Here is a 27,695-nt window from a genome sequence, read left to right as displayed (position 1 = left end):
CAGCACGTGCACGAAGCGCCGCTAATGTAAACAAAGAGAAACACACACACAAAACGAAAAGAAAAAAAATAACAACACTCACGCTCTTGGTTAGCTTGCGACCAGCGGCGCCGCTGCCTGCGCTTCTCTTGTTGCTGTTGTTGTTGCTGGTGCTGCGGCTGCGTTTGCGTGCGGCGTTACTCGCAGAGGCTGCTGCTGTTGTCGTTGTTGCTGCCGTGGCTAACATGGCAACGTAACAGTGAGAAAACGTCGCTGCTGCTGCTGCCGCTAACGTTGACGCTGACGCTGACGCCGATGTCGCAGTCGCCGTCGTTAAACAGCTGACACGCTTACCGGCAAAATTTTAAAAATCAGCTGCCATAGCAGCAGCGTTATTGCTAGAACTCTCTCGCGCTCTCTCGCTATGAGAGTGTAAATGTACAAGTGTGAGCGCTCGACCGGCGTTCTCTCGATTTATTTGGACTCTCGCTCTCTCTCTCTGCCGTATTTTCTCGTTGTTTGCCGACACGACTGTTTTGTGTTTTGTATTTATGTTTTCCCTCTCTCTCTTTTTTTTTTTTGGCTTGCTTATTTTGCACACTTTGCTTGATTTGCACGTTTTGCATTTATGTTACACACACGCTTTGCTTCGGCATTCGTATCGTTTGGTTTGCCTTTTGCTTGTTTTATTTCTCGTTGTTGTTGGTTTTGCCTGCTGTGTTTGTATATAGTAGGAAGTTGGCAAAAATAATAAAAAAAAATTCAGGCGCGCTCGTCGCCGACAACGACACGTCACGTTAGTCGCTCTTTAAGTTCGACACTGTTTCGCTAGAGAGAAGCGGCAAGGTAAAATTGGCAAGTCTACAACAAAAACGAAAACGGGCTGGCTGGCTGGCTGGCTGGCAGCAGCGGCTGCGACGCTGACTGAGCATTTGTATGTCTGTCTGTCTGTTAACCGAGTGAACTTAAATTGTTTAGTTCATTCTGTATGCTGCTGCTGTTGCTGCTGTTGACGCTGCCGCTGCTGCTGGCGCTGCCGCAGTTTCTCAGCATTTCTCGTTTGTTCTTGTATAGTGTGAATCGCAAGGCCGCTAACCGTTGCTCTTGCCATTGCGTGTGCATTAGAAAGCTCTTCGCCGCTGCAGTAACTAACGCTGATGCTAGAATGCTGCGGCGAGTTTTTCGATTTGCCGTTAGCAGCGAACTGCAGCGCAACCATGAACCAAAGGCGATTTTAATTTTCACTGTTAGCAGGCGCACAGTGCAACATAGCGCAGCGCACTAACAGCGGCGACCATAATGTGCATACATACATAGTTAGGTTATTGTTGTTGTTGGTGAAAGCATTTTAATAGAACATTGCCGTTAACAGTAGCTGAGAGAGCGATGTTGAGCTATTAAATGGCGTTTGGGTTTGGTCTCCTAGCGACTTTGTATTCAATTTCATGTAGCTGCTTACACACACGCGTACACATAACTATGTATACTAATGTACATACATACATACATACAAATGTATGTATGTATGTTCGTGTGTGTTATAGTATGTGCCCGTAATGGGCATTAATATTATCCGATAATGGTTCGAGGATGTGTTTGTGTCTGTGCTGACGCACCTGGCCTTTGTCTGTATCTATGTACATATATGTACATATATATATACTATATATGTATGTATGTAAATATGTTTGTCGAAACGGAGGAAAGACAAAGGAGAGGGAATGGGTAATAAATGCTCCGTTATATTTGTGCTGCCGTTCTCTTTAGATTAGTGCGGCTAAATACACTACACAAACACACGCACTCATACACAGACATAGACACACACATGTGTGGCACATTGATTAATAGAACGCAAGTATGCATAAAAATTTCAAACGGACGGCATAAAAATATAAAGCGATACATGTGTATGTATGTATGTTTATGTGTATGCATGTATATAAATGACTGTTTACATGTCCATAAACAAAGCAAAAACAAAATCTCAAATTAACTTAATTCGACATATGCAAATAAATCAAAACAATTTTTAAAAATTAAATAACATTTAAGACGACCGAAATTACGATTACGATTTCAAAATATGTGTGTTTCTGTCGTAAATATAAATGAGTATGTATACAAATATGAATTTTTCTAAAAAAAAAAAAAAAAAAAAAAAAACATACATATTCATTTCTGTTCATGAAAATAGTAGTGCTGCAATGCCAGAAAAAAGCTTAAGCCAAATGATGTACATATGTACATACATATGTATGTGATATGTGATACCCCAGATACCATTAAGTACAATGTTTATTAGCTATAATCGATTACTAGCATGAAAATAATATTAATCTGTTTTAGTTTACTAATTTACTTATTTGTATATGTATAAATATAATAATACAAAATTAATAAACATACATATTTTCAAATAATTCTTAAATCACATTCAATGTACCCCAATATTTCCCCAGCACTCTCAAAATAGCTCTTGTCAGTAAATTTTACCAATGTCTATTCAAATTTTTGTTGCACTGGGCAATAAATTGCAATTAGTTATTTTCACTCGTCTGGCAACGCCGCCAACGCGCAGCATTCAAGTTTTGAACTTCGCTCTCTGCCTCTGCCTCTCCCTCTGCTTATACCTATGCCACTGCCTCTTGCTGTCTCTGTCACCCGCTCTCACTCGACCGACCGACCGACCGCCCGCTCTAATTGCTTGTTTTATGCATTATTTTTGTGTTTTTTTCCTTTCAGCTTTTTATGGATGAGTTGATTTCGTGCTGCACTTCTTGCCAATTCGTTTCGTATGTATGCTGCACAAACACACACATGTAGTTGTGTATGTTAATATGTATTCCATTTCATTATATTTGCTTCCCCTCATTTGATTTCAAACTGCGCAACTTTGACCCAAACAAATTTACAGCAAAAACAAAAAAAAAAAAAAAGCTGCTGCAAAATATTCAACTACAAATTATGTACACACATACAATATATGTATATACGTATGTATGTATGTCAATATGTGTATGTATATTTGTTTGTGTGCACACATATGTACACACATATATAATTTAATTTATTTATACATATTTTTCTTAGCATTGACATTCGTCCCAATGACTGTCAGCTGACGTAATCGCAGCATAAAAAAAAAAAAAACAATCAAAACAAAAAACTACAAAATTAAAAAATACTAAATTTAAAAGCAACTGCAAAATGTTTAAGAGTAAATGGAATAAATAAAAAATAATTAATCAAAAAAATAAATTAAATAGTTTCGGCAATCGCGGATAAATGCATGTGCATCAAGTGCATTGTTGCCCAGTGATACTAATGATAGAGCACAAGATACCCTAGAATTGAATGTGTTAACTTTGTCATGCCCATTACATACATATGTAAATTCACAAATATGTAAGATGTATGCAGTTCATTCCCACTGAATAATACGAATCCTTGGATAAAATACCCAATGCTATTACACACATACATACATACATACATACATATATCTAAGCATATCTATTTAGATAGTGTATATAAGTATTTATATTCAATAGAAAGACCACACACATACACACACACACACACACACGCTCAACAATATATACATACATACATACATACATACATACATACATACATACATACATATGTATGTATGCATGTACATTCATAACAAATCTCATCAGTCTGGCAACTCTAACAAACTGCGAAATCGCAAATTCAATTGAGTTTGTGTTGTGAATGGAGCCTCTCGGGTGCTAATCGTATGACATTAAAACAAAAAGAAAGGGAAGCCAAACAGCACAAATACTAATTTATAAATACATACAAACATATATACATACATACAAACATATATATATATATCACTTATATACACAAATTGTAACAGTCGAAAAAATGTTATCAGAAATATAAATTTCATGCATTTGATTCAAGTCACGTACACGCATACATACATATGTGTACACACATATATGTGTGTGTAGATTTATATACGCCTATTGTATATGATATTTTGTTTAAAAGCAATTGTTTAACCTAAGTAAACTAATTAAATTGGAAAATTTTGTATACAGTGCATAAACAAATACATATGTGACTCTCGTTGACTGCCCACAAAATGCTTGAAGATTATAAAACACACATATATACATACATATGTGTGCAATCTCTGTACACACGTAGCAAAACATTGCCAAAAAAAAGAGAAAAATCAAAAACAAAAACGAAAAAAAAACGAGCATCGGGCCCACAACAACTGCAATGCGCCGCGTTACGCATACGCAGATTGGGAGCCAGCAGCAGCAGCAGCGAGAGGTGGCTAACGACGATGCCGTCGACGTCGCGACGTCTAATTATGCTGCCACTGCAACAAAAACAAAATCGACGACGAGAGCACACGACCCACTCACCGAGGCGACCGAGCGACGAACGCTGCGACGACAACGACGGCGACGGCGGCGACCCACGACAACACACAAAATGTAAGCGCAGCGAGTGGAAACGAACGAGTTGCGGTGGCGCAGGCGGTGACGGTGTCGGAGGCAGAGCCGGAGGCAGCAGTGGCGATGCTTGCCTGCCGGTCTGCCCTCGCTCACTCTCTCATTCTCGAAAGCTCTCGCCCACTGCACTAGCGCAGGCAGCGACAGCGGCAGAGCTAGCAGCAGCGTTAGAGGCAGCGACGAATTGCTGGGTTTAAAAACAGTTTACTATTGAGCAGGCAAACACACACAAACATGCAAAAGCAAAAGCAAAAGCAAAGGCAATAATAATAAAACACACAGCAGAGTGAAAAATAGCAAATCAAAAGTAAGCTAAAGTAAAGTAAGGTAAAGTAAACTGACGTTGACGGATTCGTCGCTTTAGCCGCGTGAGTTTTACGTTTCAGTTATTATTGAAGCACAAACAAATTGAGACTAAAAATGCGGCGTGAGATTTGATTGTGAGTAAGCGCAAGCGACGCGTTTGTGCCGTTGACGCCAGCAGCGACGTCAGCGTCTCAGTCACATTTAAAATAAAGGCAAACAAATATACAAAAGTAAAAGCCAAAGAACGCAAGGGGAATGAAATTAAATGTATGTATGTATGCACGTATGTATGTATGTATGTATGTATGTGGCATGTGTATGTACTTGTTCATGTGTATGTATGTGCATGTGTGCGTGTGCTTGAGTATGGTGGGAAATGAAAAAAAAGCGCAGAATGGAAAAAAGTAACGCAAAAAAAAATGCTAAAGCTTAGCGACTGGCCAGCGACGATGTCGCGACGCTGGCGCCGCCGTCGTCAAGCGCAAAGTGTATGGGGCGTGGCAGCTGTGGGCGGTTGGATTGTAGGGTATGGGTGCATGTTCATGTATAGATGTAGCTATGTAGATGTGTATATATACATACATACAAGCAAGTGTGTATCTATGTGTGAATGGATATATGCATGTCTGTATGTATGTGTGTATATATTTGTACGTGTGTATTTACATTAGCTGTTCTAGTTGTTGCGCTGTCAACAATTCAAGCATAAAGCAAGAACAGCCAACAACTCAACAACATATATGTATGTATATCAATACATACATACATACATATGAGGTAATCGTGGGCTCTGCGCTGTTTGTTTATCAAAACAATAACAACAACAAAAATCAGAAGATATATTTTTATAATTTTCAGCGAAAATCAAAAATTGCCAAAAGACAGAAAAGTCAGAAACAAAAGACAACATCAACCAGCAACAACAATAACAATAACAACAACAACAACAACAACAACAGCAGTAAACATTACCGCATCTGGCATACATACAAATATACCAACAACTCACTTTATACTACACACATGCATGTGTGTATGTGTGTGCGTGTGCATGTATGTATGTTGTATGTTTTTGTTCGAGAATTTCTGCCTTCGGATGTATAAAGCAAATGGAATTTTTATTAACAGTCACAAAAACAGCAGCGCAAAATGCAGCCAACATTTTATTTATAGATTGCAAGACAAGGATAGCCGCATGTGAGGCAGTTAGAAGGAGAAAGCATTAGCGCAAGTCTGGCTAGCGCAATGTGCAGAAGGACGGCGGGGTAGGTGAGGGAGTAGGGCGGGGGACACGAGAGCTTGTGGTTGAGGTTGAGGTTGAGTTTGAGGGCAGGGGGTAGACAATAAGTAACGGATCACTGTGCCGCCGCCGCCGCCGATGAATTTTATGAACTAGAGACTAGACAAACCCCAAAAGGCAACGGCTCTTGGGCAGAGTGAGAGCGAGAGAGCGAGGGAGCGTGAGTGAAAGAGGGGCAAAGGCAGGGGTAGGGGCAGGCGAAGTAGAAGTTGAAGCGAAGCGAGAGCAATTGAGAGTTTGTGCACAATTTTATAAAGGAACAGAGAAAAGTGATATGAAGTGTGTACACACTTACATACATACATACATACATATGTATGTACTCTAAATAAAGTAGAAAAATATGTAACCCATACACACTTGCATACTTATATACTTATAAATATTTATGTATGTATGTGCATGTGACGATAAGAACCAAATACATTCAAAGTTCAGTTTTAGTCCATAATTTTTTTTTGCGGCTTTGCTTTCAATTTTTCTTTTCAGGAATTTACGGATATATATGTATATCTACATATGTATGTACATATGTATGTATATATCTATACATATATACAATCGAGTCAGATATACAGATATATATGTATATGGACGTATGCATATATAATTTATGTATGTATGTATGTGTGTATGTATATACATATATAAAGTAGAGCTTAAGTACTTAAATTTGTTGGATTCACATTTCAGCTATGTATATGTGATCAAATATAACCTTCAGTTAAACTTTGCAATTATCTAAGAAGTACGCTTTCTAATAAACATACACACATACACAGCTGTATTGTGTAGTACACACACACATACATACTATGTAAATAGATCTTGTTTTGAATATTTCGTATAGTTAGGAAAATATTTGAGCTGTGACTGACTCATTCCCTGCATTATCAATTGAATTTCACGATTTACATTATAGCGATTGAGGAACGGATTATAACACTAAATTCGAGAATCAACTAAAATGGAACTTTACCAAACAAACCTCAATCTGACATGGACATAATTAATCACTCTCTTTCTTTTTATATATGTATTTGGAGAATATTTATTTGATTGTGAATGATTTCATCAGCATTGTTAGTTCTCGCCTAGTGAGTGTGACCTTTAGATTATATCGCCACACTCGGCGTTCGTTCAATTACTATTAGTTATACAATAGAGTGTGTGGAAATGGAATTATACATATATACATACATATGTAGATCTATATGCATATGCACATATGTATATGTATGTTTGTGCATATTTCAGAGAACTGACAATATAGCTATATGTGTATATATGTATATATGTATGTATGTATGTATGTATGTATATTTAGCATTGCGGCAAAGCCCATTTGTAGTATTGATTTTGCTTTTCAAATTGCGTTCTCTAATCGCAAATACACAAAGGAAAATAAATGTACATACATACATTTATATAAATATATATATATATATATGTTGACATAATATTAACAACTTCTTCCAAAATTGAATCAGCTGGAAGCTCAATGGAATGAAAACTAAGGAATAGAGGAACTTATTGGAAAATCTCAAAAAAATGCTCAAGTGAAATGATTTACGATGTGAGACGAAATTCGAATTCTTTTAGAATTGTAAAGTCCCAAAGATGGTAAATGATTTATTGGAATTTGTTTATGAAAAAAGTAGTGCGCCTGAGCAGTGTTGGACAACAAAATTTTATTCATTTAAGGAATTTATACATATGTATATTATATTATATTATATTATATTATATTATATTATATTATATTATATTATATTATATTATATTATATTATATTATATTATATTATATTAAATAATATTAAATTAAGTATATTATATTACCTTATATTTTATTTATTTATTTTTATTCTTTGGACAACAACAATATTTATTTATTATATATATTTTTTATTTATTATATAAAATTTATTTCTTATATATATTTTATTTATGTAAAAAATTTTATTTTTGTTTGTTTATTTAAAATAAATTTATTTATTTTGGTTTGAATTTATTAATAATTTTTTAATTTCCTTTTTCTATTTTTGTACTGAACCTACACGTAAATATATTATATAGATATGTATATCTTCTATAGGTTCAACTATATTATTTAATCACATAAATTATTTAATAGAACTAATTCAGAGAATTTAGCGTCTCTTTCGAGATGAAACTCAATTGACACAGAAAATAAATCAAGTACAACTGCTGCAGTCGAGTGATATCGACTGCATGATACTCGTTTATGATGTTAAATATAATGAAATAATTTCGGACAATTCTTTAGAGTGAAGCTGCAGTAAGTTTATGAATATGTGGAGTATATATAATCGGAAGTTCAAATCTTGAGCGTTTCTGATAAATTGAATTCCCATTTTTGCCACGCCCATTGTAGGCGTATTGAGCCACGAGTTGAGGTACCGAATTCAAAGTCAAGTTCGATTCAATAGAGTTGGACCTTAAACTAAAACTCTCTCTTTTGATCTCTCTTTCTCACTCTCTCTTAGAAGTGAGTCAATGGCTTAAAAAAAAAAAAAAAAAAAACTATTTTTAAACTAGAGTTTCAGTCGATAACGCCCGATTGCAGCGTTCTTGTTTTTCATATTTTGCTACAATTATTAAATTTGTTCGCTTATAGATTTGAGACTTGAGTTGATTCGCATTATTCACGCCTCTCCCTACCGGAAATACGAAATGGCAAGCAAAGAGAAAACAATTAATAAAATGAAATAAGACAGCGAAAATATATATACATAAATGAAATATAAAATAAAAATACACACACACACACACATAGTCGAAAGAAACCAAAACAAAACAAAGACAAATTGCTTTGTATTTGTTTAGGCAATTAACAAACCATTTTTATGCTCAATAAATTAATAAACTGTTTAAAAAAAAAATGGATTTTCAAGTTTTGCACGAAAAGAAAACCGAAAACAAAGGCAAAGACAAACAACAACAAAAACAAAAAAGTCGCCACTGAGCGTGTGTGTGTGTGTGTGTGTGTGTGAAACAAAAAAAAATTAAAATTAAATATTTATATAAAAAAGCAAACTTTTTTTTTTTTTTTTTTTTTTTTTATATAAATGTATATATCATATATGCATGTATTATATATTCAATTTTAATTTGTTCAACTTTAATGTTATTGAAAATGGGAAAATCGAATTGGAATATAATCAGCCTATACTTTGGCAAATAGCCGAGTCAAGTGAGTGAGTCACTTTATACGCATATACATATATATATATATATATATATGCATATGATTTTCCTATATGCTTTTGGCTTGCCTTCCCCCTCTTTCCCGCCCAGCGCTTTCAATGACCAAAGAAAATTGTCGCCCAAATCGTAAATATTTATCAGCCTCACGACTCAGAGGGTGCTACATAGACATACGTATATAATATATACATAATATACATATAAATATATACATACATACATACATACATATTTAACTCACAGTGAGCGAGCGAGCGAGAGGGAGAGAGATAGCAGAACAAAAGCAATGCGCACTTTAATAAAAAAATCACTCATACGTAATTTCAATGGAATTTTTTTTTCGTCGCATCTGCGCCTGCTTGTCCTCTTTTTCAGTGTTTGACTGCCTCTGCTGCTTCTGCTTCTGCTTCTCTTTCTGTTTCTGCCTCTTCTTGTTGTTAATCATCAACGCTTTGATTTTGTTTTGTATCTTTCCCTATGCTTTATCTACTGCTTCGCGCTTGGATTTCGTTTTACTCTGTTCATTGTTGTTGTTGTTGTTGTTTTTTTTTTTTTTTTGGTTTGCTTTACTTTTCTTTTTCTACTGCTTTGTGACTCTGTTTCTTGTTGTTGTTGTTGTTGTTGTTGTTGAGCAAGGGCACACTTTAAGCATTCCAAAATCAAAAATCATCAATTTGATTTGACACCAGCAAAATCATCATCACTATCGTCATCATCCTGCTCATCATCATCATCATTATCATCATAATTATTAATTAGATATACAGTTGCGAAAAATAAAATAGCACCACTTGCAAACGCAAAGTTTAAGAAGTTCTCCTAGGTGCATTTATCAATGTATTGATCTAATTTTTTCTTGTATATAAGCAGAAAACAATTAATAATCGCAACAAGCAAGAATTATCCCAAAAATATTAATCGTTTTTATATAATTCAAAAAATTCTCAAAAAAGTCGTAAAAATGCCGAAAAAAATAATAGCACCACTAACCCTTTTCGAGTGAAAATCTATATTTTTCGCAGATTTGAATATCTTCAAAAGCACTAATTGATGAGATTTGTTGGTTATATATCTATTTTGATTAAAAAATTTTCAGAATTTGTGAAAATTTTCAAAAAAATGGGTCGTGAAGAGCATTACACCACCGAACAACCCAAACTCATCAAAAAGTTGATTTCGGCTCAAAATTTTTACAGGAAAGTTGGTCATTTGATGGGTTGTTCAAATAAAATGATCCACAATGCATTAATCCATAAAAAAAATTAATGAAAAGCGCGGATTGAGTGGAATTCTGACCCAAAATCTTGTCACTCGTCTCATTTACGAGAGTAAAAGGATCCTTTTAAGCCGGCTACTCAACTGAAAAAGGACCTAAACATATCAGCAATGGACCAAAAAGTACGGAAATATTTAAGACATCTCGATTTGAACACTTTCCGTTCAAGAAAAGAACCATATTTGAATATAAAACACATTTCCAAACGGATGGCGTTTGCAAAAAAGCAGTCTCATACTAATACACTTGATCCGCTATGTTTAAGGGTTTTTTTTGTATATCTAGGACCGAATTCTAAGTTCTGTGGATGTCTCACGTAGGACCGCGATCCTTTTCCACTAAAAATTAGCATCTTACTTTCATTATTAAAAAGTATGTTTCTCCATTCCTGCGTAGACCAATTTTTGTGTTTCCCTTGCAAACGCCATCCGTTTGGAAATGTGTTTTATATTCAAATATGGTTCTTTTCTTGAACGGAAAGTGTTCAAATCGAGATGTCTTAAATATTTCCGTACTTTTTGGTCCATTGCTGATATGTTTAGGTCCTTTTTCAGTTGAGTAGCCGGCTTAAAAGGATCCTTTTACTCTCGTAAATGAGACGAGTGACAAGATTTTGGGTCAGAATTCCACTCAATCCGCGCTTTTCATTAATTTTTTTTATGGATTAATGCATTGTGGATCATTTTATTTGAACAACCCATCAAATGACCAACTTTCCTGTGAAAATTTTGAGCCGAAATCAACTTTTTGATGAGTTTGGGTTGTTCGGTGGTGTAATGCTCTTCACGACCCATTTTTTTTTGAAAATTTTCACAAATTCTGAAAATTTTTTAATCAAAATAGATATATAACCAACAAATCTCATCAATTAGTGCTTTTGAAGATATTCAAATCTGCGAAAAATATAGATTTTCACTCGAAAAGGGTTAGTGGTGCTATTATTTTTTTCGGCATTTTTACGACTTTTTTGAGAATTTTTTGAATTATATAAAAACGATTAATATTTTTGGGATAATTCTTGCTTGTTGCGATTATTAATTGTTTTCTGCTTATATACAAGAAAAAATTAGATCAATACATTGATAAATGCACCTAGGAGAACTTCTTAAACTTTGCGTTTGCAAGTGGTGCTATTTTATTTTTCGCAGCTGTATATTTAGAAATCAAACCGAACTAAAGAGCAATCAAAGATTATCTATATCTATATCTATATCGATATCATCTGAGAAGCTATAGCTCTACGAGAGCTAACGATAGCGAGATCTAAGGCGAGAGCGAATGAGGCGATATCTATATCTATAATCTATATCTAATCTAATCTAATCTATAGCTATATCTATATCTAGACTATCTATATCTATATCTATATCTATATCTATCTATATCTATATCTATATCTATATCTATATCTAATCTATATCTATATTTATCTATATCTATCTATATCTATATCTATATCTATATCTATTATCTATATCTATATCTATATCTATATCTATATCTATATCAGGTCAAATCAATGCAAAGTTTTGACCAAATTGCAAATTAAGACAGAAGGAGAGAGAGAGAGAGAGAGAGAGCGAGAGAGAGACGAAATTTAAAACTGTTGGCCCATAGACATCAGGAACCGAATGTTGAGCAATAGGTTGTAACTAGAACTCGAGCTGTGCTCAGGTGGTTGGGTGCTTGGATAGTTGGGTGGTTGGGTGGTTGGGTGGCTTGCCTGGTGGTTAGGTGGTTGGTTTTGTCAGTTCGGCTTTAGTTGGTTGGCATGCATCAAATTTGCGCACACATTTCAACAATTTTAGTAAACGCCTCCTCCGGCTTGCAGCTCTGGTCACTGCGACTGATTGAGGCCAGGATGTGCGTGTGTGTGGGTGAGTATATGTGTGGGTGTGTGTATGCTGCTGCTGCTGCTGCTGCTGTTGGCAACGCGTTGAGGAGCACACAGCCACTTGGCAGATTAGTGTAGGGGTTGATGAAGAGGCTCCTGTTCGTACTGCTGCCACTGCGGCTGCTGCGGCTGCTGCTGCTGCTACTGCTGCCGCTCCGCTGTGTACGTGTGTGCGTGTGTGCGTGGTGGGGGCGGTACTGGGGTTTTGGGCGCTGCGTCTGGGTCTGGGTCTCAGGCTCGACGCAAAATGGTTGGCTCACTCGCTCGCACGCGCATTTTAGCTGCCAACTAACAACAACTGCAAACTGCTGCCAGCAAGTGCAAAACTAACTAAACAACAACAACAACAACAGAAACAACAGCAACAGCAACAAAGGCAGCACAATATTTCAGCTGGAAATATGGAATGGCCGACTGTGCGTGTGTGTGAGTGTGTGTGTGTGTGTGTTTGGTTAGTTGAATATAGACGGAATAGCAACAGCAGCAGAAGCCTAGGCAAACATTGAGCGCAGGCTGTTGGTTGTGTCTATGTGTGCGTGTGTGTGTGTGTGTGTGTGTGTGTGACTGACCCGCAGCCCAATTGCAGTATTGCAAAATGCATTTTGGGGGCGGGTGCAAACGTCAGCAGGCAGCAGGCACCTGCCACACTGAGCCACACACACACACACATACACACACACACACAGCTTGGGCAAAAGCGCCAACCGATGCCCGAGTGCTCTGTATCAATTTCAAAATGGCGGCGACTCAGCAGCCTGGAAAGCGAATGGATGTGTGTGTGTGTGTGTGTATGAATAAGTATGTGTAACTATGTGTGTGTGTGTGTGTGTGTGTGTGTGTGCGTAACTCGCGCTATTTGGCGGCAGTCGTAAACTTATTGGTGAACAACGGACCACAGCAGAAGACAAAATGGCGGCAGCAGCAGCAGAAAAAAAAATAATATACATACATACATACATACATACAGAAAAGGAAACAGAATTTGACATTTTACATATACATACACAGGGTACTGTTGTGTGTGTCTGTGTGTGTGGGTGTAACAGCTTTGCGCGCTACCCAAAATGCAAAGCTGAATAGCAACAACTCCTACAACAACAACAACAATAGCAACAAGAAAAGCGCCAACTAAAGCCTTCAATCGGGGGGCTCCAGTCCATTCAGTCTCCATTTTGCCAGAGCGCAGATAATCGATTTTCACCAGGGGGAAAAGCGGAAAAACTGTGCACTCAGTTTTCCTTTATGCATTTTGCTAACGCCCATGCAGGCAGGCGCTGCCATATTGTTTAGATGCGGCCTATGGCAGGAGTGGGAGCAGAGCGGAGGCGGGGCTGCTGGAGCAGCATGCAAATCTTCTTCAGTCTTTTTCGTACGTCAAATATATGCATAAAATAAACATTTTCATATGCACGGGCATAAAACAAACATCAGGCTTTACCTATACCAACAGCGGTAGGTGGAGACAGAGAGAGAGAGAGAGAGGCAGAGGTGACACGATGAGGCGAGGCAGCATAAGTGAAAATTATTATGCGAACATTTTTAATGTTCATAGGTATCGTAATACACAAACACCCACAGCCACCCACATCTGCGAAGCCAAGTGGGGTATGATGGGACAGAAGGCTGTCTATATGATGATATATGTATCTATGTATATATATGATTATGTATCTACATATACCATATACATATACCATATATTCATTTTTCCATTTTAAATCAATTTTCAGTTTAAAAAGTTTTACTATTTGTATACTCTTCCGTGGGATATTCACAATGTGATCAAATATTATATAGAAAGCTATAGGTAGATAGCTAATTTGTATTATATATATTATTATAGTATATAAATATCGTATTATATATAGAGTATCTGCTATTTCTACAAAAAATACATCCATACATCGTACATAAGTAGGGTATGTGCGAATCGAGCTTATCATTTCATGAAATATCCTAATATGTCATGCATATATGTGTGTATATAGGGTATATGCTAGTTGAGCATATATTTTTTATCAAATCTACCCATGATACATGTTTAAGTTGCAAGTTTAAAATACATTTCTATGCAAAATATATTTTGCAAATTGATAGAGGGTATGTACTAGTTGAGCATAATTCTCTAAGGCCCATCCTAATATGTGTTGCATACATGTCTGTATGTATATAGGGTATATTTATATCTTGTATATGTAGAGCATCTGCTAGTTGAGCATACTTTTCTAGAAAATATTCCTATATATATATACATATATTGCATATTTATAGAGGGTATGTGCTGGTTGAGCATGTTTTTCTATGGCACATGTCACATTATATACATATATATGTATATATATATTTATATATAGAGCATCTGCTAGTTAGGCATACCTCTTTAGATAATATTCACATATATTTCTGTATAGGGTATCGACTAGTTGCGCATAGCTGGCAAATACCAAAGGGTATCTCTTATTTACAGCTGGCTCATTTAGTCTCTTCTTCTTTGCAGTTTTCTTTTTTCCTTTCGTAATTAAAGTTGAGCCATGGGATGCAAGTGTCATGGCGGGCTTGTAAATAGGTCGTTGGTACGTACGAGAGAGCGAGTGCGAGAGAGTGACAGAGATAGAGATAGATGGAGGAGAGAGAGGGAGAGTGAGAGACAGATTGTGTGCATGTTTGAGCTACCATCTACCATCTAGCATTTACCATCACCTGCCCGCTCGCCAGTTGCCCCTTCGTCTGCTGAATTCACAAAACTGCTAGAAATCAGCGAGAGACACGCAGGCGCCATCTAGCGTTGAGTATGTGCAACACAAAATCAAAAGTTAAGCAGAAATTTAAGGAAAATACATATTAAGATGAAAAAAAAAAAAAAAAATTAATTAGCTTATTTAAAAAAATATTAATTTCATTAAAATTTACAAAAACACAAATTAACAATCACATAAATTTAATTAAAAATAAATATTTAAATTAAAATTTCTATTTAAAGTCTTGTTTAGTTAATAATGAAATATTTATAATATATTTTTAACGATAATGCAAATTTTTTCATTAAATTTTTGTTTTTAAGTAAAGAAAAAAAAAAAAAAAAAATTTAAAAAATTTAAGATTTTCCCATTAAAAATGAAAAATTAAGGCAAAACATGAGCATGAAATTTATTCATTAAACGGAAACACAAATTTTCGCCCATTTGTCAGAATTACGAATCGAGCTTTGAGACATTTCCATTTAAAGTTGAAGAAACACACACACACAGATACACAGAGACAGCAGACAGACAGACAGACACACACACACACACAGCTGACGCTGAAAAAAGTGCTACAGAAAATTTGTTGCCCAGCGCGAATGACTCGAGAGCTTAACCATAAAATCCAACACAGTTTTGTGGCCGATGCGGGACAGGCGGGGGTAGATTTTGTTAGTTCGCTTACTGATTTCAACACACACCCACACGCCGTGTGAATGAGACGTAGGAAGAGAGAGAGAGAGCGGGGAAGCGACCAAAACCAAGAGCATTTAATATTCACCACACCACAAGTGCCAGCCAGAGGGGCGAGTGAATAGGCTGTTGGTCGTGCGGACTAACGAAGAGCGAGCGAGACAGAAACAGAGAGGTGAAGAGAATGAACCGAGCGAAGGCGAAGGCGAGGACGAGGGCGTCGCTAAATTATTTAAAGTTGTGCAAAAGCCGAACGCAACCAGGAGTAAAACAAAGCATGTAATAAGTGCTTAAAAGGTAACGGTGCAAGAAAGCAACCAAGAATGAAAATAAAAAGAAAAAAAGCAAGAACAAAACAAACTAAGACAAAGCAAAAGAATATGAAAAGAAAAGCAACAACAACAGCAACAACAAGCAGCGGCAGAAGAAGGACGAAAGAAAAGAAGAAAAAAAGAAGAAGATATGCTGCACACGCACTACGAAGGGCGAATAAAGCACACGCAGGCGTCGCCGACGGAAACACGATAGAACTGCAGAAGGCCAGGATGTATGGATGTACATGTACATAAACAGATGTAAGTGTAAGTGTAGATGTGTGTGTAAGTGACGGAATGGACATAACGGAAGGACGTCGATGCTGCTGCTGCTGTTGTTGTTGTTGTTGCTGTAGCTTTCATCGTCGGCTGTCGCTCGTTGGGTCTCTTTGCCTGTTGTTGCTTCTGTCTCGATGGCGCCCATCGCCCACCCCGTCCCCTGTCCCATGGCCGCTGTTTCGCGGGCTGCGGCCGTGCTTTTAGGTCTTGTTGCTGGGACTCAAAGCATTGCAAAGCCTAACGCGCCCCAACACACAAAAAGTGAGCAAACAAATATTTTAAAGGCAGCAAGAAAATTGAAAAAAAAAAAAAACAAGTAAAATGCAAAATGTGAGCGGGAAAGAGTTGGCGAGCGCTAAACTTGAGGGTTGGACGTTGGACTTTGGAAGTTGGCCCAAAACTCCATTTGGCTTGTGTATCTATAAGAATGTGTGTGTGTGTGTGTGTGTGTATGCACACATACATACATACATTTGTGCGTGTGTGCGGCCTGGAATTATGAAATTATTTCATAGCATGTCACGCGATTTAAGAAGTTTGAGGCGTAACCCCAAAGCAGCCCCAGATACCAACAACAACAACAACAACAACAGCACGAGAGCAATGCGCACCATTGGAAATTTGAGCAGCAGCAGCAGCAGCGCGTGGGGGACTGGGGGCTGGGTTGGGGTTTTGTGGCGAGGCCATCGGCTGGGTGGTTGTTGCTTGTATTTAAAGCGTGGAAAAAATACCAGCTTAGTGCTAATTTATGGGACTAGCAAAAGACTTTGTGTGCATTACAAGGACCCACAGGCATGCCCGCCCCCTTCCCAGCAACCCGGCCCCGCCCCGCGCCCCCTCGCCCACTTGTCAACTACGTGACTTAAAGCCATAGAAATTTGTTCTCTCTTTCATTTTTCAGCTCTTTCCTTCCTCTCTCTCTCTCTTTCTCTCTTACACTGTCACTCTTTGAAACTCCACTTTCAATTAAAATAGTTAAAAATAGTATTCTGCCAGTAACAAAAACCGTTTTAAATAGTTTTGCTGAGTTTCTATTAAGAAATCAAGTTTCATTTCATCAAAAACTTTTAGCGCTATAAATGAGAAATGCGAATCGGCAAGTTTCTAAATACAAATGTACGGAAACCTGTGCAAAGTCTGAATTTCTGTTATACCCTGAAAATGGTGTAACAGGGTATACTGGTTTTGCGAACATGTATGTGACAGGCAGAAGGAGGCGAGACAGAACCCATATAGTATATATATTCTTGTACAGCGCGATGAACTGAGTCGATAAGGCCAGTTTCGTTTCCCTATTCCTTCGCTTCTCCACCTGACCGTCCTAATGAACACAGAGATCTCGAGAACCACAAAAGCTAAACACTTGAAATTTTACATATTTACTCGTGTATAGCATACGCAGTACGAGTTGAATATATTTTTCCAATACCTTATTCCATTTACTTATTATCGATAATAATCGATACATACTTAGTTGTTTTTTTTTTTTTTTTTAAGGGTAATTTGAATAGTGCAATGATTTTCTAATTGATGTGTTTTGGAGGTCACGTCCATTCTTCCCGAAATTGAGAAACCCGTATTTAAAATAGTAGAGAACTGTGCTTTAATTTTAGCTGCCATTGTCAGATTCTGAAACGTTGTTAGAGATACAATAGAATTTATAATATAAATAAGTTTCCATTGTATAGCCCATAGTTAGCAGAGCTCTTCCTAGTATGCATGGAAAAGAGCAGTATTACTAGAATATCAGCTCAAGGGATTTCGTAGTCAACTCGAGCGCTTTTCTATGTTCTAATTTCTCAATATTTTTGTTTAGTATAGAATGAATTTATTTGTTTTTCGATATATGTATGTGTGTGTATATATTATACATATTTATATTTATTATTATTTAAAAACGGCAATTTTATATATTATTTAGCTTTTTAATTGATTTATTTATTGTCATTAATTACTAAATTTAATTTCTATTAAGAGAAATTCTTTTAAATGATTTAACTTACTTTTTCTGGAACATGTTCAAAGCACACAAACACACGTAAAAAAATTAAGTTCTTGTCTACATAACGCTCCGATATATATATAATTATAGTATATAATATTATTTATTTTTTCTTTTCAATTTTTCCTCTTTATTATTGCATAAGTATTCACTATTTTCTCATTGTTGCCCGCTTACACTGAAAAAAAAACGTCGTACTGAGTATTAAGTAAAAGTCGAGGCATTTAATTTTGTCGAGGAGCTGGCGACCTGGCCACGCCCAACCAAGACCATGACAAACAACAAAAAAAAAAAAAAAAAAAAGAAAAACCTTGCATACATATAAATGTATGTATGTGTGTGTGTGTGTATCCGCGCGCGTTATAGCATGTAAGAGCGTTGGGGGGTGTGGGATGGCGGTTGGGGGATGGGGGATGGGGCTACTGTGGGTACTGCTGGGGTTGGGGTTTGAGTTGGCAGACAAGAGCAGCATATTTTTGCCTCGTCCTTTTCTCCCTTTTTTTTTTTACTCTTCGTCCCATGCGAAATGGCTTTTGTGAACGCATTAAGTATACGCCATGGCGCACGCAAGCAAAAAGAAGCGAACAGAAACTAAATAACGGTACACTTGTAAACACATATATATATATATACATATATACATATATATATAGTTATGCTATTTCCAATTAACGGCAACAAAAGAAGGGCCAACACAAAAATTTAGTATTAAATGCCAAAGTGCATTTCATATACAAAATAGACGGTTGACTGGAGGGATTAGCGCTTGGCTCGTGGCTCACATGCACACACACACATACACATATTTGTCCGAATGTAAACAGTGGCACACGCGCGCTCACACACACACACGCGCACACACATACACAGATAATGTTAACAAACACGAAGCACGCGCGATTTTCAACTCCCCAACTCAAAAGTTCCAAATAGACTGAAATGTCCTTCGCACGCAGAGGCCTGGCCAACAGCAGCAGCAGCAGCAGCAACAACAACAACAACAACAATAACAGCAGCAGCAGCAGCAACAACAACAAGCCAGCCGAAAAGTGGCAAGTGGCAAGTGGCAAGTGGCAACAGCGCCACAAAATACTCAATACCAGCACACACACACACACACACATACACGTACACCTATAATGAAAGACAAGCGACGTCGGCCGCGGCAGCGGCAGCGACAGCGACAGCGACAGCATCAATTTCCAAGCAGCGCTGATAAAAAAAAGAAGCAATACACCCACACACACACACACACACACACACACAGACACATAGACAGACACCCACACAGACACACACACATACATGCAGCTATTGACTAGGCAAGGACTAAAAGGACATGGGCCGCGTTAGCAAAGCTCTGTCATAAAGCAAACAACTGATTGAGTTTGTTTAGGCCATTGCCAGTGAAGTGGGCTAGGTGCTTTTAGCCAGCTAAAGTTTTGCGGGTGGGTTTCATTCCGTAATAGTATGTATACATATATATGTATGCGCGCGTGTGTGTGTGTACGCGCCTTATTAGCTTCTGTTGGCAGTATTCATAAATTTTGTTTGCGGCTGCTGCTTAACTGAATAACATGGCCAAAGCAAATACAAAAGCAGCTAAGTCGACTGCTGCACACACTAGCCAAACGGCAGAGAGGAAGAGGGGAAGACAGAGAGAGCGAGAGAGGAAGATATGAACTAGAGCTCAAAAGAGGGAGAGAGAGAGCATATTGGAATTTAAGCAGCAGTTGGGTATAGAGCTATACAGTTCTGCCTAGGCTAACTCGGCAAATATGATAATTTCGTTAATTGCCACTCTTGAACTTATCGATAACATGTAGCTGTAATTGGCACTCCTGAACTTATCGATAAAATGATAGTGTTGCAATTAAGTAATAGACGCGAAATTCGATTAGGCGTTATCTGAGAGAGACTTCTACATTAGAAACTCTCTTACAATAGTTCGATTATTGTTTTTTATCGACTATTATTCGATTGCAGCTACTCTAACCAACATCAACAACTGCAGCAATTGCTTTAGCCAGATCAACCAGAACTCCACTGCAGTATTAGACATAAGACATTGCTGATAACGATATTTCTGTCATTATTAAAATTATCGATAACATGTAAGTGTTGCAACAAGCAATACAATTTGAAATTGGAGCAGGAGTTATCTGAACTTCTGATATATAGTCAGTGTGTATATAAAGTTATTATAGTAGTTCCCAAACAATAGTGTGGCTATCGATTTATATCGATTATTTATCGCTATTGCCAACATCAACAACTGCAGCAATTGCTTTAACCAAATCAACCTGAACTCCACTGCAGTATTAGACATAAGATATTGCTGATAACGATATTTCTGTAAAAATTATCGATAACATGTAAGTGTTGCAACAAGCAATATGATTTAATATCTGATATGTTGATATGAATAAAAATTAAGTAAGAGAGAAGATTTCGTTTGGGAATGCCATTAAAATTTCTGCTGTACTGGAGTTAGATTATCGATTTTTATCGATTATTACTACTATTGCAGTTACTATAGGCACTAACCTTCACATCAGCACTACATGATTCTAGCGTAGTGAGGTCATTGTTCATTACGCATTAGACAATAGGCATTAGGTATTAGGCTTAGACATAAATAGTTTTTATAGCCCGATTGTTTTTTTTTTGGCTTCGCTGTTCGCTCACAACTAGCTTCGCATCGTCAGCTTGCCACTGCTGCATGCCGCCACATTTTTGGGTCGATAGGCGAGAGTTCAAAGTGAATTTTGTGGCATTCGCTGCATTTGGTCGCGAGAGCTGGCGACAAGGACTTGGAGAGTCGAGACGAGGCGAGTTGAGTAAAAAGCACATTCAAGAACAGAGATAACAAATCGAGACGGGGCGTGTGTGTGTGTGTGGGAGAAGGAGATGAAGAGGGAGAGTGTGGGAGGCAGAGAGAGAGCGAGAGTGGCATCAAATGAGAGCAGCAACTGCATTCCCCAGGGTAGCTGCTGCCCTGTTCTGTCAGTGGGGTAGGGGTAGGGCTGCAGCAGTTGGGGTTGGGGTTGGGGTTGGGGTTGGGGTTGGGGCTGGGGCGAGCACAAGCCGCTGGCGTTTGCCAGGTGAATATCCAAATGGCAACAGCAGCAGCGGCGCACGCGTCTCCGGGATGCTGCAGTGGGCGTTTAGCGTTGGGCGGCAAAGTGCGAAAGCACACACACACACACACACAGACACACATACAGTGAAGCTCATTAATTATTTCCCTGTTTGCGTAGTGTGTGAGTGTGCGTTGCGAGGGTCGAATTATATAATAGTTTATATTTGAGCAGGCAACTAACATGTACACACACACACACACACACACACACACTTATATAGCTAGTTAACGCTTTTTGATCGGGCATATCTGATTTATAGCATACTGTGCTGAAATCAACGGATTGTAATAAAATCAAAATTCTATAACATATATATAAATCTATATCTAAAATTTGGAGACTTTTGCTCCAAGGATGTGGAAGATATAATTCTATAAGTAATTTTCCAAAAGGTTTTTAATTGATAACAAAATAATGGGAGCAGTTATCGATGTTTGGAAACAAACTCGATCTGCGCTTAGTATATACGGAATCATAAGAACAAATTTTAAGCCTCTTGCTCTTATATCTTCTAAGATCGAGGCGTTCACAGACAGACAGACAGGGCTAAATCGACTCAGTTCGTCGCCCTGATCAAGAATATATACACTTTATGGGCTCTGTCACGGCCCCCTCTGCCTCTTACATACATTGAAACCATTATAATCAGATTTCCCATTTTCATAGGGTATACTGGACAAATCAGCATTTTATATATATTTTCATGTATATGTATATAACAAAATGTATTTAATATATACATATTTCAAATTCGTTTCAATACATTGAGTTTTACTCTAGTTTTGCACATTCTTGACTTTTAGTCAAGGTTTCTCTTTGTTATTTATTTTGTTTTTAGCTAGAGTTATTGTTGCTTCTATTGTCTTTTGTGTCAGTTCCTATACATATATAGATACATACATATATACACATATAAGTGGTATCATTTAATATTGATTTTGTTTGGCTTGTTTGATTTAGTTTTTGTCAAGGACAACGCGGCGTATGCGTAACATATGATTCACATATGTATGTATATAATATAGTTAATCTATATTACGTATACGCAGTGAAGTATTTGCTGTGTGAAGAGAAATGAAGAATTGAGAGAAAATTGAATTGCGGAATGTTTCCATTGCCGTTGATGTTGTTGTTGTTGCTGTTGTTGTTGTTGTTGCCTACAAACAACATTCAAGTTATGAATGCTAAATGGTAAATCAATAATGTTAATCGGCACACACACACACACACACACGTACACAAATATCAATATGTGTACAAACGGATGCTTAAATATTTAAGCAGTTTGGTAAGGCATGTGGGGGGCTGGGCGGCTGGGCGGCCGACTCTTGGCTTTAAGGGCGGACCATAAATGCCAATAGTACAAATGTCAGTTCAGGCCATGAAAGAAATGGCAAAAATACATACAAATACATGTGTATATATGTATATATATACATGTATATGTATAGACATGTTTATGTATACAAGTGTGTATGTGTATATATGAGCACGTGTATATCTGCCCACACACACATACACGCGGGGCAAGCAGACAGCAAAACGATTTGCCTTTTATGCATGACACGTAGGTCGACTGGTAAAACCTTCTGCATGGTGCTTTGGGTAACACACTCCCAACTTCTCTGACTCTCAGCAGAGCCCAAACAACCAACCACCCAGCCGCCCAGCCACCCAGCCACCCATTCACCAAACCAGGCAGCCAGCGCCTTTTCATGGCTATAAAGGAATTGCTCAGACACACACACACACACACACATAGACACACGCCGACCTATACGCCCACATGTGTATATGCTTATATACATATCATTTATATACACACACACACACATACATATATACAAATGCATATTTATATACAAATATATATATACATATTTATAAAGTCGTTCTTTTGGCACCAGCGCAACTCGCAAATGAGGCAAATTTACCCAATCCTTCTCCTCCTCCTCCTCGTCCTTCTACTTCTTCTGCTGCTGCTGCTGCTTGTTGCCCTTAAGTGTTGGATAGCCCGATAACAATATGGCATATTGATTTGTTTACAGAGCAGATACAAAGAAATAATAGACAACAAAATAAGCAAAAGTGCCAAGCGGAATAAAAAAAAATACTACAAAATACCAACAAGTTTGAGAGGAAATCTCCTCCTAGCCCACGTATTAATGAACTACTTTTTAAAACCTTAAAAGATCTACAAAAAATACTAACAATGGCAAAAATACCAGTAAATCTTTAAAGCTTCTAGGAAACAAAATATTGTTTATAGAAATACTAAGAACATAAAAAACAAATATAATAATAATAATAATAACAATAAAAAAGCAATAATATTAATAAAAAAAATAAAAAATAAAAAATAAAAATAAAAAAATAATAAAAAAAATTAAAAAAAAATATTTTAAAAATTTGTAAAGTATTGTAAATCATTTTATGATATAAAATACCAATAAAATACTATAAATAATAAAAAATACCAATAAAACGTGAAAACCTTTGCCCATTAAAACTGTAAAGTTCAGAATTGTATAAAAATAAAATTAAAATAAATCTTAAGCCACGCAACTTTTTTTTTATAGAAATCAGATATGAACATCTAGAAAATAGAAAATAAAGAAATAGTAGCAATTCCATTTATGATATAAAATACCATTGAAATACATACTACAAATGCCAGTTAGGAAATAAAATACTATAAGTAGGAAAAATAATAAAATACTGAAAATAACAAATTTCTTCTGGGCATAAAAAAATATTGTTAAGAATATTTCATAAAAAAAATTGTTATGGAAATTAAAATATAAACAATAAACAATTCCATAAATAAAAGCGAATTGCAACAGGGATAGCTAGAGGAAACACCCGCAGGGTTTTCTTTTTCGGTTCCTCTCAGATTAATATTAGTAATATCAACAGGAGCCTAAGCCTGGACAATCAATTGATTCAATTGATACTCGATTTAGACTGACTCAATGAATCTAGTCGAATAAACTGTTTTCAGTTATACAAACATCGATCGGGACACCTCAGAGGAAATGCCTCCAGACAGTGGGATAAATGGGTCAGACTGCTCAGCCAACAATTGTTGAGTGGAAATCAACTTTGAGCTGTCAAATTGGAATATATTTAGAAGCACCAGCACCAGCAGCAGCAGCAGCAGCAGCAGCAGCACCATCTGGCATGTGACAGATTCAATGATGATGTTTGCGATGATGAAATCGTTGTTTGTCGAGACTGCGAGGCAGAGAACGTGCAAATTGTCGAGAGATCGACAGCTGACGACAACGATGCGAATCATAACAATGATGGCAACAGCATTTAGGCAATGAGCTACTTTGCCAGGTATTTCCAAGGCTCGGCTCACACTGCGTATGAGTAATAATTGCGAGTAAATAATTTGATTTTTGTATTCGTTTAGCTCGTAGACTCCCTCTTTTATAAATCTTTCTTTCTATATATCTCAATTTACCCCTTTTCTGTCCCTCTCTCGCTCTCATTCCTTCTCTTCCTCTTTCTTTATCTCTTTTATCCCTCATGTTCCCATCTTCTTTCTACGAATTGCGTTTGTTAACCGAGTATCCACTGTATTGGTAATATACACATATACCTACACACATACATATACACATATACAATGTCAGCTATATATTTACTTAGTTAGTGGGATCTCAAGCTAATCGCCCTCGAAACTCCAACTCTATTTGCACTTCAAATTTTCCATTTACTTAGCCTAGTTTTAGCTCAACTCAAGTCAGATGCTGATTGCATTAACCGAACCCTACTTGCAGGCACTACAAGTTTTACAATATTTCATCTAAGCTAATGCAAGCAAAAGACAAATTCACCTTGAATTCAATTCAAGTTAATCCATAGAAGTTTTCCATATAATTCAGATTTAGTTTACGCTCAACTTTGATCAAGTTTTCTTCTCTGTGACTAGGCAGTTATAGATTGGTATTTAGTATGGGTCGTAGTGCTGTTAGTTTTAGTGCCTTTTCGTACTTCCTCTCTCAGACTCTCCAGTGTAGTTGCTCTCTAATACCAATGCATTCGGGCAAGCACTACACAGGAACTAATACAACATCAGAATATCACACGGATATGACATATATGTTGAATGTCTAGGAATTTCGCAGAACACTCGAGTTTTGGTAGTGCAAACAAGAAAAGTATTTGATTGAGAAGTCAACAGCTCAAGTCTTTCCTTTACCAAGTGCATTTTACCATTTTACGTAATAGTTGATTGCATTGAATATCTCATATATTATAGAAATATTTGAATGGGGAATCATTCATTCATTTCATTTCATTCAAATAGAAGCACTCACTGCGTACGTATTTTGTGTTTGTTATCAATGGATACCCAGAATCAAGAAACTTACCTAGAAAATAGAGAAGAAAGAGTCAAAAGATTAGCATTATGTTAACAAATATTGAATAGAATATTAAAACTATAATTATGGATTTTTAATAAATATATATTTAATAAATATTAATATATGTTTAAATTAAATTAATTCTATTTGTATATTAATATGCCAGAAGGAATTTGAGTTACTATAGATATTGTTATTATACTCTGAACCCATTTGCAAAATGGGCAGAAGGAGGCGTGGCACGTGGCACGTGGCCCATGTATAGCACGTGCATTTCGAGTTTGTTTCAAAAAATCGATAACTACTCCCGTTATTTTGTTATCGATTAGAGAACTTTTCGAAAATCAACTATCAAATTATATCTCCCACATCGTTAGAGCTAGAGTCTTCAAATTTTAGATATAAATACATATATATTTTATAGAATTTCGATTTCTGTTATAACAAGTATATATGAGTATATGTAATCTGTATACATTATGTAAACATCATGCATATTTTATTTATATATTAGAATTTATTTATATTTTATTTTTTCATAAAAAATTTGCGCACTGCATTTTTAGCATTTTTAGCGTTGGTCAATGATTGCATGGCATGATAAATGGGACAACAGCAACAACAACAACAACAACAAAAACAATTCAATAAAGACTGCAATACTGTCTGTTTGTGTGTGTGTGTGTGTGTGTGTGTGTGTTTGTGTTTGTATGTGAATTGCTTTGTTTATGGCTAAACAGGCAACAGAGTATAAAAGTATAATATATATATATACGTATATAATATATATATATATAGATTTTTGTTTTTGTATAGTATATATGTATGCCATGCATATGTGTCTGTATGCGCCTGGGATTATATAAATACGAAATTCAATTGAAAGTCGTTCAAGTGCAAAATGCGCGAAAGAAAACAGAAACAAACAAAAAACAACAACAACAACAATGCGACAACAACAACAACAATGCGACAACAACAACAACAACAACAACTAAAAGAAACGAGCGAAAAAATAAACAATTAAAATCAAAAAGCTTCGACTGTGATTGTAAATGTTGGATTAAGCGGAGATAGATAGCAGAGAGAAAGAGAGAGAGAGGCATTGAGAGAGAGAGAGGGAGAGAGAAGGCGACAGTGAGAGCGAGGTGATGTAGAGGGCAAAGCTAAACGAGTGAGGGAGCCAGCCTGTGTGGGGGCCAACGAAATGTGGGCCTAAGCATATCGATATAAACTCAAACACATGTGCATGCATGCATATGCATGTGTGTGTGTGTGTGTGTGTGTGTGTGTGTGTGTGTGCCATGCAATTGAAATTTGTAGGCAAAACAAAAACAGAAACAAAAAAATGTCATAGACGAGAAAACTGTGAGCAGACAGCAATTGCATCCAGATATACACAAGTTATTGCACACACACACACACACATACACACACAACTAGCAACAGCATAGAAAACAAATGAAAGTCAAGTCAACTAACTAACTAACCAACTTGTTAATTAAATATGTGATAGAGATAATTGATATTTGAATTTAGATATCAAACTTTATCTTCGCTAGAAATTTGTAAGCGGAAAATTTGAAGAGAAAATCTAAAAGGTATTTCATACATACATGCATGTAAGTAAGTATGTATGTATGTATGTTTGTTTGTG

The 27,695-nt window shown here is 36.7% G+C and overlaps 1 protein-coding gene across 2 annotated transcripts in view; it reads right to left on the bottom strand.

Annotated features, from left to right (window-relative positions):
* Window positions 1-27,695, bottom strand: part of Tlk (Tousled-like kinase) — a 54,849-nt gene that overhangs the window by 9,049 nt on the left and 18,105 nt on the right. The window contains exon 1 of one of the 2 annotated variants that reach the window (XM_089474609.1): window positions 83-670. The exons of the other annotated variant lie outside the window; for it this stretch is intronic. Coding sequence (XP_089330735.1) covers window positions 83-226 — 144 coding nt within the window. The 5' untranslated portion in view covers window positions 227-670. Of the gene's footprint in view, window positions 1-82; window positions 671-27,695 lie in introns of those variants that run through there. 2 annotated transcript variants of the gene reach the window in all.

The sequence above is a fragment of the Drosophila arizonae genome, chromosome X, assembly GCF_054131065.1.
Source record: "Drosophila arizonae isolate 15081-1271.41 chromosome X, UAZ_ARI_1.0, whole genome shotgun sequence".
Lineage (NCBI taxonomy): Eukaryota > Metazoa > Arthropoda > Insecta > Diptera > Drosophilidae > Drosophila > Drosophila arizonae.
The sequence above is the reverse complement of the archived record's forward strand: the minus strand, read 5'-3'. Positions and strand labels throughout refer to the sequence as shown.